The 12807-nt window shown below is 40.2% G+C and overlaps 1 protein-coding gene across 4 annotated transcripts in view; it reads left to right on the top strand.

The window, feature by feature from the left end:
- EXOC4 (exocyst complex component 4) overlaps nt 1–12807 on the top strand; it is an 823024-nt gene that overhangs the window by 71929 nt on the left and 738288 nt on the right. For all 4 annotated transcript variants that reach the window (XM_033193639.1, XM_033193641.1, XM_033193640.1 and 1 more), the window contains exon 5: nt 734–840. In XM_033193639.1, coding sequence (XP_033049530.1) covers nt 734–840 — 107 coding nt within the window. The remainder of the gene's footprint in view (nt 1–733; nt 841–12807) is intronic.

The raw sequence follows: 12807 nt of genomic DNA, 5'->3' as shown, positions 1-12807 counted from the left end.
AGATGGGAATTAATTTGAAATTTTGATTTTTATAGTTTTCGTGATTTAAAATTAATGTGTTTATTTTGAAGGAAGTTGATTTATTAGTTTATTTAAAGTTTATTAGTTTATTTAAAGTTAATTATTAAGATGAGGAGCTTGGCCTTCTTAGGAAAGGTGAAATGGGTAATCAAATACTGAATTAACCTGTTTGAGATCCTTAAATCATTTTAATTGTTGTGATTATCAACGTCATGAAATTTATGAGTCTCTTTTGAAGAAAACTGAATGTAGTAAACTTCTGGAATATGTCAAAAACTGTAGCCTGAAAAACATATGTAAACACTAGTTAAACCTTTATTCAGTATCATGGCGTGTTGTCATTTGATCTTTCTTTGTTGATAAATTAATATTTAATACAGATACAAAGGAGGATAGTGAAATTGCCCGGCATAGTGTTATTACAAGGTGGTTATCCAGTGATCCAGAATACACTACGCTAATTTTTTAAACAGCTTTGAATGAAATGACAAAATAAAAATTTAAGTACTTAGAACCCTTACAATACATTTTTATACCCCTGTCTGTGACAGTTACCTCTTTATTGAAAATATACTGGGGAGATCCAGATGTTTGAAGTTCTAGTGTAAAGAGGACTCATGACAAAAACAAAAGTGGTAAGGATGGGGCATGTAGTGGGAGGACTTCAGTTGGTTTTGGAGAAAGTGGTAACTAGTGCTCTTTTCCCTTTCAGCTCCCTTGTGAAAGATGCTTCTGTTCCTCTGATTGATATTACAAACCTCCCTACTCCTCGAAAATTCCTTGATACCTCTCAGTATTCTACTGCTGGAAGCTCAAGTGGTAAGTATTTAATTCTTCAGCCACTAAGCTTTTTAGTATGCCTCAGTTCCTAGGCAAAGACCTGGAGGAGCTTTCTGGGGGCTAAGCTAGGTTGGGCTGGGCTGGGTGGGCCTGAGGTAAGTGCATTGGAACCTGTGATGAGCCCTTTGCAACCTTCAGAGCAAATAAGATGTACAGTGATTCATTGGTCTGTTGTATTATCAGGGTTGAAAAGTGGCAGCTGAACCTGGCCTGCCTGCTGAATCCAACTGCATCTGTGTTTTATTAGACCAGCCCTTCCTTCCTTCCTTCCTTCCTTCCTTCCTTCCTTCCTTCCTCCCCTCCCCTCCCCTCCCCTGCCCTCTCTTTCGTCTCCCCTCTCTTTCATCTCCCTCCCTCCGTCCCCTCCTCTCCCCTCCCCTTTCTTTCATCTTGCTCTGTTGGCCCAGGCTGGAGTGCGGTGGCACAATTTTGGCTCTCTGCAACCTCTGCCTCCTGGGTTCAAGGGATTCTCCTGCCTCGGCCTCACAAGAAGCTGGGATAACAGGTGCCTGCCACCACGCCCAGCTAATTTTTGTATTTTTAGTACACACAGGGTTTCACCATGTCGGCCAGACTGGTCTCAAACTCCTGGCCTCCCAAAGTGATGGCGTTACAGGCGTGAGCCACCACACTTGGGCGACCAGCACTGTTTTTCTAAAGTTGAATGCTTTTTGATAGAGCATATGCTTTCTTTTGTGCTATAATATTTATTACTCCTAGTAGCTTTTACTCAGTTATCTCATGTATTACATTCAGTGTCTGGTCCTGGGAGCTTTTGAGTATGTGACCTCTGTCCTATGCCTTCTCCACTCCTAAATGTGCACGCATCCACATGTGCATACATGGTCATACCTGTAACACACTTTGAGGAAATATCCACGAACTTATTTTTTCTTCTTTGAAGACACCCAATATCTTACTGAACAAGACAAAGCCATTTTGGGGTTATGTTTAGGGTTGAGGGCAGGAGGGTATACTTTGAATGTAAAGATTTAGGGGAATCTTGTGGATTGTCTTAGACTTGCTTTTACAGAGGGTTCAGCTCAACTGGGCTTGGAGACCTTCTGGACCTCTGCAGAGAGTTTCTTTGCTGTTATAACTTTGGGTTGGGGGAGAAGACTGGATGTCTTTTGTGGGATGCCTCACAGGTGCCTTCTTGTGGCAGCCAAAATCTTCATTGCATTTTAACAAAATTGTAATGTTTATTATCATTGTCTTTTCAGATAAAAATTAGTTCTTATAGTTCTTATTAGTTCTGTAGAGCTTGAAATAATGAAAAGGTAGAAAAAAATAGAAAAACAATTTGGATTCAATCAGTACATTTTGTATAACTAATTGGAAATATTTCTGTTGAGAGCTTAATATATTGTTGGAGCATATTTTGCTCCCTTTAAAATGCCACTTAAGGGGGCGGAGCAAGATGGCCGAATAGGAACAGCTCCAGTCTCCAACTCCCAGCGCCAGCGACACAGAAGACACAGCGACACAGAAAATTTCTGCATTTTCAACTGAGGTACTGGGGTCATCTCTCTAGGGAGTGCCAGACAATCGGTGCTGGTCAGCTGCTGCAGCCTGACCAGCGTGAGCTGAAGCAGGGCGAGGCATCGCCTCACCTGGAAGCGCAAGGGGGAAGGAATCCGTTTTCCTAGCCAGGGGAACTGAGACACACAACACCTGGAAAATCGGGTAACTCTCACCCCAATACTGCGCTTTAAGGAAACAGGCACACCAGGAGAATATATCCCACACCTGGCCGGGAGGGTCCCACGCCCACGGAGCCTCCCTCACTGCTAACACAGCAGTCTGCGGCGATCTATCCGCAAGGCAGCAGCGAGGCTGGGGGAGGGGCGCCCGCCATTGCTGAGGCTTAAGTAGGTAAACAAAGCCGCTGGGAAGCTCGAACTGGGTGGAGCTCACAGCAGCTCAAGGAAGCCTGCCTGTCTCTGTAGACTCCACCTCTGTGGACAGCGCACAGCTGCAGTCCAATAGGGGAAGCAGCGGGGGCCGGTGCAGACGCGAACGACTCTGTCTGACAGCTTTGGGGAGAGCCGTGGATCTCCTAACGCGGAGGTTGAGATCTGAGAACGGACAGACTGCCTGCTCAGGTGGGTCCCTGACCCCTGAGTAGCCTAGCTGGGAGACATCCCCCACTAGGGGCAGTCTGACACCCCACACCTCACAGGGTGGAGTCACCCCTGAGAGGAAACTTCCAAAGGAAGAATCAGACAGGTACACTCGCTGTTCAGCAATATTCTATCTTCGGCAACCTCTGCTGCTGATCCCAGGCAAACAGGGTCTGGAGTGGACCTCAAGCAATCTCCAACAGACCAACAGACAGTCCTTCTGACTGTCAGACGGAAAACTATCAAACAGGAAGGACACCTATACCAAAACCCCATCAGTACGTCACCATCATCAAAGACCAGAGACAGATAAAACCACAAAGATGGGGAAGAAGCAGGGCAGAAAAGCTGGAAATTCAAAAAATAAGAGCGCATCTCCCCCTGCAAAGGAGCGCAGCCCATCGCCAGCAACGGATCAAAGCTGGTCAGAGAATGACTTTGACGAGATGAGAGAAGAAGGCTTCAGTCCATCAAACCTCTCAGAGCTAAAGGAGGAATTACGTACCCAGCGCAAAGAAACTAAAAATCTTGAAAAAAGAGTGGAAGAATTGACAGCTAGACTAATTAATGCAGAGAAGGTCATAAACGAAATGACAGAGATGAAAACCATGACACGAGAAATACGTGACAAATGCACAAGCTTCAGTAACCGACTCGATCAACTGGAAGAAAGAGTATCAGCGATTGAGGATCAAATGAATGAAATGAAGCGAGAAGAGAAACCAAAAGAAAAAAGAAGAAAAAGAAATGAACAAAGCCTGCAAGAAGTATGGGATTATGTAAAAAGACCAAATCTACGTCTGATTGGGGTGCCTGAAAGTGAGGGGGAAAATGGAACCAAGTTGGAAAACACTCTTCAGGATATCATCCAGGAGAACTTCCCCAACCTAGTAGGGCAGGCCAACATTCAAATTCAGGAAATACAGAGAACGCCACAAAGATACTCCTCCAGAAGAGCAACTCCAAGACACATAATTGCCAGATTCACCAAAGTTGAAATGAAGGAAAAAATCTTAAGGGCAGCCAGAGAGAAAGGTCGGGTTACCCACAAAGGGAAGCCCATCAGACTAACAGCAGACCTCTCGCAGAAACTCTACAAGCCAGAAGAGAGTGGGGGCCAATATTCAACGTTCTTAAAGAAAAGAATTTTCAACCCAGAATTTCATATCCAGCCAAACTAAGCTTCATCAGTGAAGGAGAAATAAAATCCTTTACAGATAAGCAAATGCTTAGAGATTTTGTCACCACCAGGCCTGCCTTACAAGAGACCCTGAAGGAAGCCCTAAACATGGAAAGGAACAACCGGTACCAGCCATTGCAAAAACATGCCAAAATGTAAAGACCATCGAGGCTAGGAAGAAACTGCATCAACTAACGAGCAAAATAACCAGTTAATATCATAATGACAGGATCAAGTTCACACATAACAATATTAACCTTAAATGTCAATGGACTAAATGCTCCAATTAAAAGACACAGACTGGCAAACTGGATCAAGAGTCAAGACCCATCAGTCTGCTGTATTCAGGAGACCCATCTCACATGCAGAGACATACATAGGCTCAAAATAAAGGGATGGAGGAAGATCTACCAAGCAAATGGAGAACAAAAAAAAGCAGGGGTTGCAATCCTAGTCTCTGATAAAACAGACTTTAAACCATCAAAGATCAAAAGAGACAAAGAAGGCCATTACATAATGGTAAAGGGATCAATTCAACAGGAAGAGCTAACTCTCCTAAATATATATGCACCCAATACAGGAGCACCCAGATTCATAAAGCAAGTCCTTAGAGACCTACAAAGAGACTTAGACTCCCATACAATAATAATGGGAGACTTCAACACTCCACTGTCAACATTAGACAGATCAACAAGACAGAAAGTTAACAAGGATATCCAGGAATTGAACTCATCTCTGCAGCAAGCGGACCTAATAGACATCTATAGAACTCTCCACCCCAAATCAACAGAATATACATTCTTCTCAGCACCACATCGCACTTATTCCAAAATTGACCACATAATTGGAAGTAAAGCACTCCTCAGCAAATGTAAAAGAACAGAAATTATAACAAACTGTCTCTCAGACCACAGTGCAATCAAACTAGAACTCAGGACTAAGAAACTCAGTCAAAACCGCTCAACTACATGGAAACTGAACAACCTGCTCCTGAATGACTACTGGGTACATAACCAAATGAAAGCAGAAATAAAGATGCTCTTTGAAACCAATGAGAACAAAGATACAACATACCAGAATCTCTGGGACACATTTAAAACAGTGTGTAGAGGGAAATTTATAGCACTAAATGCCCACAAGAGAAAGCAGGAAAGATCTAAAATGACACTCTAACATCACAATTAAAAGAACTAGAGAGGCAAGAGCAAACACATTCAAAAGCTAGCAGAAGGCAAGAAATAACTAAGATCAGAGCAGAACTGAAGGAGATAGAGACACAAAAAACCCTCCAAAAAATCAATGAATCCAGGAGTTGGTTTTTTGAAAAGATCAACAAAATTGACAGACCACTAGCTAGACTAATAAAGAAGAAAAGAGAGAGGAATCAAATAGACGCAATAAAAAATGATAAAGGGGATATCACCACCGACCCCACAGAAATACAAACAACCATCAGAGAATACTATAATGCCTCTATGCAAATCAACTAGAAAATCTAGAAGAAATGGATAATTCCTGGACACTTACACTCTCCCAAGACTAAACCAGGAAGAAGTTGAATCCCTGAATAGACCAATAGCAGGCTCTGAAATTGAGGCAACAATTAATAGCCTACCCACCAAAAAAAGTCCAGGACCAGATGGATTCACAGCTGAATTCTACCAGAGGTACAAGGAGGAGCTGGTACCATTCCTTCTGAAACTATTCCAATCAATAGAAAAAGAGGGAATCCTCCCTAACTCTTTTATGAGGCCAACATCATCCTGATACCAAAGCCTGGCAGAGACACAACAAAAAAAGAGAATTTTAGACCAATATCCCTGATGAACATCGATGCAAAAATCTCAATAAAATACTGGCAAACCGGATTCAGCAGCACATCAAAAAGCTTATCCACCATGATCAAGTGGGCTTCATCCCTGGGATGCAAGGCTGGTTAAACATTCGCAAATCAATAAACGTAATCCAGCATATAAACAGAACCAAAGACAAGAACCACATGATTATCTCAATAGATGCAGAAAAGGCTTTTGACAAAATTTAACAGCCCTTTATGCTAAAAACGCTCAATAAATTCGGTATTGATGGAACATACCTCAAAATAATAAGAGCTATTTATGACAAACCCACAGCTAATATCATACTGAATGGGCAAAAACTGGAAAAATTCCCTTTGAAAACTGGCACAAGACAGGGATGCCCTCTCTCACCACTCCTATTCAACATAGTGTTGGAAGTTCTGGCTAGGGCAATCAGGCAAGAGAAAGAAATCAAGGGTATCCAGTTAGGAAAGAAGAAGTCAAATTGTCCCTGTTTGCAGATGACGTGATTGTATATTTAGAAAACCCCATTGTCTCAGCCCAAAATCTCCTTAAGCTGATAAGCAACTTCAGCAAAGTCTCAGGATACAAAATTCATGTGCAAAAATCACAAGCATTCTTATACACCAGTAACAGACAAGCAGAGAGCCAAATCAGGAATGAACTTCCATTCACAATTGCTTCAAAGAGAATAAAATACCTAGGAATCCAACTTACAAGGGATGTAAAGGACCTCTTCAAGGAGAACTACAAACCACTGCTCAGTGAAATAAAGAGGACACAAACAAATGGAAGAACATACCATGCTCATGGATAGGAAGAATCAATATCGTGAAAATGGCCATACTGCCCAAGGTAATTTATAGATTCAATGCCATCCCCATCAAGCTACCAATGAGTTTCTTCACAGAATTGGAAAAAACTGCTTTAAAGTTCATATGGAACCAAAAAAGAGCCCGCATTGCCAAGACAATCCTAAGTCAAAAGGACAAAGCTGGAGGCGTCACGCTACCTGACTTCAAACTATACTACAAGGCTACAGTAACCAAAACAGCATGGTACTGGTACCACAACAGAGATATAGACCAATGGAACAGAACAGAGTCCTCAGAAATAATACCACACATCTACAGCCATCTGATCTTTGACAAATCTGAGAGAAACAAGAAATGGGGAAAGGATTCCCTATTTAATAAATGGTGCTGGGAAAATTGGCTAGCCATAAGTAGAAAGCTGAAACTGGATCCTTTCCTTACCCCTTATACGAAAATTAATTCAAGATGGATTAGAGACTTAAATGTTAGACCTAATACCATAAAAACCCTAGAAGAAAATCTAGATAGTACCATTCAGGACATAGGCATGGGCAAGGACTTCATGTCTAAAACACCAAAAGCAACGGCAGCAAAAGCCAAAATTGACAAATGGGATCTAATTAAACTAAAGAGCTTTTGCACAGCTAAAGAAACTACCATCAGAGTGAACAGGCAACCTACAGAATGGGAAAAAATTTTTGCAACCTACTCATCTGACAAAGGGCTAATATCCAGAATCTACAAAGAACTCAAACAAATATACAAGAAAAAAACAAACACCCCATCAAAAAGTGGGAAAAGGATATGAACAGACATTTCTCAAAAGAAGACATCCATACAGCCAACAGACACATGAAAAAATGCTCATCATCACTCGCCATCAGAGAAATGCAAATCAAAACCACAATGAGATACCATCTCACACCAGTTAGAATGGCAATCATTAAGAAGTCAGGAAACAACAGGTGTTGGAGAGGATGTGGAGAAATAGGAACACTTTTACACTGTTGGTGGGATTGTAAACTAGTTCAACCATTATGGAAAACAGTATGGCGATTCCTCAAGGATCTAGAACTAGATGTACCATATGACCCAGCCATCCCACTACTGGGTATATACCCAAAGGATTATAATTACTCTACTACAAAGACACATGCACACGTATGTTTATTGCAGCACTATTCACAATAGCAAAGACTTGGAATCAACCCAAATGTCCATCTGTGACAGACTGGATTAAGAAAATGTGGCACATATACACCATGGAATACTATGCAGCCATAAAAAAGGATGAGTTTGCATCCTTTGTAGGGACATGGATGCAGCTGGAAACCATCATTCTTAGCAAACTATCACAAGAAGAGAAACCAAACACCGCATGTTCTCACTCATAGGTGGGAACTGAACAATGAGATCACTTGGACTCGGGAAGGGGAACATCACACACTGGGGCCTATCATGGGGAGGGGGGAGGAGGGAGGGATTGCATTGGGGAGTTATACATGATTTATACATGATATAAACGCTATGCCCATGTACCCTAGAACTTAAAGTATAATAAAAAAAAAAAAAGATTCATAAAATGCCACTTAAAATATTTTAGGGTTATTTAGGCATGGAATCTTGAAGTTTATTACTTTAACTACAGGAAAGTATAGAATTTGTTAATAAATTTTCCTTGTTTAATTAGTAGCCAAATTTTAAAAAATTGCAAACATTTAGTTTTATTATACAATAAATACAATAGTTTGTACTCCAGTCTCTTCTTGGAGCTAGAAAGGTTTTGTTTTCTCCCTCTTTCTGATGTAATGTTGCTTTTGAGTTTTAACACTGCTCTGAGGTGTTGTAGACTGTTGAAATATGAAACAAAGTGTATTTGTACCTTTGATTTGTATTTTATCTCTGCCTTTCATGGAAATTACCAATTGTTACATCTTTGCTTTTTTATAATGGGAATCATTACTGCTTAGCCTGGTTATATTAATTTATGTAAATGTTGCCAAGTCAGTGGCCAAGTGAAATAAAAAATTTAATTATTTATGAAGAAATGACAGGGCAGGCTTTGCAAAGAAGTGTTGTATAAATATAAAATAAGCTGAAATATGCCAATTATGGCAAATTTCAGTAGAAGCTAATTTTGCTACATCTGTTATTTTTACTATGATAGGCCTTACTTTTTGATAGGCACTTTATCTGTCAGCGTCTGGAGTTTGCATTCATCACCTAGTGGAGTTCATGGTGGCACTCTGACTTTGGTATTATTAGGAATTACTCTTGAAGAACTGCTTGGTAGTTGACTGGGGCTAGGAGCATTATGGGGACTGCTTGTAGAGATGTGTATAAACCTTTCATTTATTTATTTATTTATTTATTTATTTGAGATGGTGTTTCACTCTTGTGGCCTAAGCTGGAGTGCAGTGGTGCGATCTCGGCTCACTGCAACCTCCTCCTCCTGGGCTCAAGCGATTCTCCTGCCTCAGCCTCCTGAGTAGCTGGGATTACAGGCATGCATCACCATGCCCTGCTAATTTCTGTAGAGACAAGGTTTCACTATGTCAGCCAGGCTGGTCTCAAACTCCTGACCTCAGGTGATCGCCCACCATGGCCTCCCAAAGTGTTTGGATTACAGTCATGAGCCACTGTGCCTGGCCACAGCTTTCTTTTTAGATGGGTTCATTTCCTTGACTATTCTGAAGACTTGATCTTGTTCTTTTTTTTCTTTTTTTGTTTTTTTGTGCATGACCAAAAAAGAAGGTAAAAATATTACTGATTAAAATCAACAATAGCAGAGGTTAATATGTGTTTAGTGCCTAGTATATGGTGAAGCCATGTCCTAAGTGCTTTACAACAATTTTATAACAATTTATTTTCAGTCCCATTTTACAGATGAGAAAACTGAGGCACAGGGAAGTTAATAATTGATAAAAGTTTTCAAAGTTGACAAGTAGTTGTGATTTCAGCTCAGAGCCAGGTTCGACTATGCTCTTCTAACCAGTTTGTTTTGCTGAAAACAAGCTAGGTATCCTCTGTGTATTAATTTTCCACTCATGCAAACTTAGTGGCTTAAACAACATACATTTATTATCTTACAGTTTTGTAGGTGAGAAGTCTAACACAAATCTGATTGCAGTAAAATCAAGATGTTGGCAGGGCTGTGTTCCTTTTTGGAGGCTCTAGGGGAAAACCTGTTTCCTTGCCTTTCTGGCTCCTAGAGGCCACCATATTCCTTGGTTCATGGTCTACTTCCTCCATCTTCAAAACCAGCAACCATGGGTCACATTCTTCTCACGTTGCCTCTCTCTGACCCACTCTTCTGTGCTTCCTTCCTCTTTTTAAGGACTCATGTGATTAGATGGATTCCACCTAGATAATTCTGGCTAATTTTCCCATCTCAAGTCCTTAACCTTAATCACATCTGCAGTCTCCTTTGCAATGTGACTAATCACAGGTTCTAGGGATTAGGACATGGATGTCTTTGGGCAACCATAATTCTGCTTACCACACTCTGCACTGCCCATTTTGTGACTTAAATTATCTTCAGGAGCAAGTGTAAAAATTTGACTTTCTTCAAATTATGTAGCGAAATCTTTTTCAGTCATTGCAGTCTAGTCTTTAGGGCTCTATTAATCTGGATCACATTATTAAAGGGAATTGTATAAATGAGGAAGATGTAAATTATGTAGAGAACTCTACAAAATGTTACTAAATACATATAAAATTATGGGACTGATGAAATATACTATAATAAAAAGCAAGAATTTTGTCTTATTCTTAATAGTAAACTGTAAGTCCTAAGAGTCTATTTGTGAAGTGCTCTGCAAGTCTGCCTAGAAAGTAATAGCCATTTTCAGCAGGAAATTTAACATAGGCTCTTAAAGCTCCTCTCTCATTTTGTGAAACAGTAAGATTGAGGGTGTAATCCATTAGAATTGACACTTTTATAGAGGAAGTTCCAGTAGGGAATCCCTGGGTAGTATGGCTCTCCCACTGGGGTACCATAAATTAAGGTTGGAGGCGATTTCCTGAGAACTTTCAGGTTATTATTAATTAAATGAGAATTCTGATTGCTTTTAAACAAGTCGTTTTTCACAAGTCCTATTTTGAGGTAGAGTTGTGGGTGACTATTTTTTTAAAATCATACTTTATGTTCTGGGGTACATGTGCAGAACGTGTAATTTTGTTACAAAGGTATACCTGTGCCATGGTGGTTTGCTGCACCCATCAACCCATCATCTACATTAGGTATTTCTTCTAATGTTATCCCTTCCCTAGACCCTCACCCCGACAGGCCCTGGTGTGTGATGTTCCTCTCCCATGTCCATATGTTCTCATTGTTCAATTCCCACTTATGAGTGAGAACATGAGGTGTTTGGTTTTCTGTTCTTGTGTTAGAAGACCTGAACCCATCCTATTTTATGGCTGCATAGTATTCCATGTATATGTGCCACATTTTCTTTATCCAGTCTATCACTGATGGACATTTGGGTTGGTTCCAAGTCTTTGCTATTGTGAATAGTGCTGCAGTAAACATATATGTGCATGTGTCTTTATGGTGAAATGATTTATAATCCTTTGGGTATATACCCAGTAATGGGATTGCAGGGTCAAATGGTATTTTTGGCTCCAGATCTTTGAGGAATCACCACACTGTCTTTCACAATGGTTGAACTAATTTACACTCCCACCAACAATGTAAAAGCATTCCTATTTCTCCAGATCTGCTCCAGCATCTGTTGTTTCCTGAGTTTTTAATGATCACCATTCTGACATGAGTTGGTATCTCATTGTGGTTTTGATTTGCATTTCTCTGATGACCAGTGACGATGAGCATTTTTTCATGGGTCTTTTGGCTGCATAAATGTCTTCTTTTGAGAAGTGTCTGCTCATATCCTTCACCCACTTTTTGATGGGGTGGTTTTTTTTCTTTTTTTTTCTTGTACATTTGTTTAAGTTCTTTGTAGATTCTGGTTATTAGCCCTTTGTCAGATGGATAGATTGCAAAGATTTTCTCCCATTCTGTAGGTTGCCTGTTCACTCTGATGAAAGTTTCTTTTGCTGTGCAGAAACTCTTTAGTTTAATTAGATCCCATTTGTCAATTCTGGCTTTTGTTGCCTTTGATTTTTATGTTTTAGACATGAAGTCTTTACCCATGCCTATGCCCTGAATGGTATTTTAGCCCAAGTTTTCTTCTAGGGTTTTTATGGTTTTAGGTCTTATGTTTAAGTCTTTAATCCACCTTGTTAATTTTTGTATAAGGTGTAAGGAAGGCATCCAGTTTCAATTTTCTATATATGGCTAGTCAGTTTTCCCAGCACCATTTATTAAATAGGGAATCCTTTCCCCATTACTTGTTGTTGTCAGATTTGTGAAAGGTCAGATGGTTGTAGATATGTGGTGTTATTTCTGAGCCTTCTGTTGTTCCATTGGTCTATATATCTTGTTTTGGTATCAGTACCGTGCTGTTTTGGTTACTGTAGCCTTGTAGTATAGTTTGAAGTCAGGTAGTGTGATGCCTCCAGCTTTGTTCTTTTTGCTTAGGATTGTCTTGGCTATGCAGGCTCTTTTTTGGTTCCATATGAAATTTAAAGTAATTTTATTTTCCAATTCTGTGAAGAAAGTCAGTGGTAGCTTGATGGGGATGGCATTGAATCTGTAAATGACTTGGGGCAATATGACCATTTTCACGATATTGATTCTTCCTATCCATGAGCATGGAATGTTTTTCCATTTGTTTGTGTCCTTTCTTATTTCCTTGAGCAATGGTTTGTAGTTCTCCTTGAAGAGGTCCTTCACATCCTTTGTAAGTTGTTCCTAAGTATTTTATTCTCTTTGTAGCAATTGTGAATGGGAGTTCAGTCATGATTTGGCTCGCTGTTTGTCTGTTATTGGTGTACAGAAATGCTTGTGATTTTTGCACATTGATTTTGTATCCTGGGACTTTGCTGAAGTTGCTTATGAGCTTAAGGAGATCTTGGGCTGAGACAGTGGGGTTTTGTAAATATACAGT

Source organism: Trachypithecus francoisi, unplaced genomic scaffold (genome assembly GCF_009764315.1).
Source record: "Trachypithecus francoisi isolate TF-2019V2 unplaced genomic scaffold, Tfra_2.0 Lachesis_group4, whole genome shotgun sequence".
Taxonomy (NCBI): domain Eukaryota; kingdom Metazoa; phylum Chordata; class Mammalia; order Primates; family Cercopithecidae; genus Trachypithecus; species Trachypithecus francoisi.
This window is presented reverse-complemented; position numbering and strand designations above follow the sequence as displayed.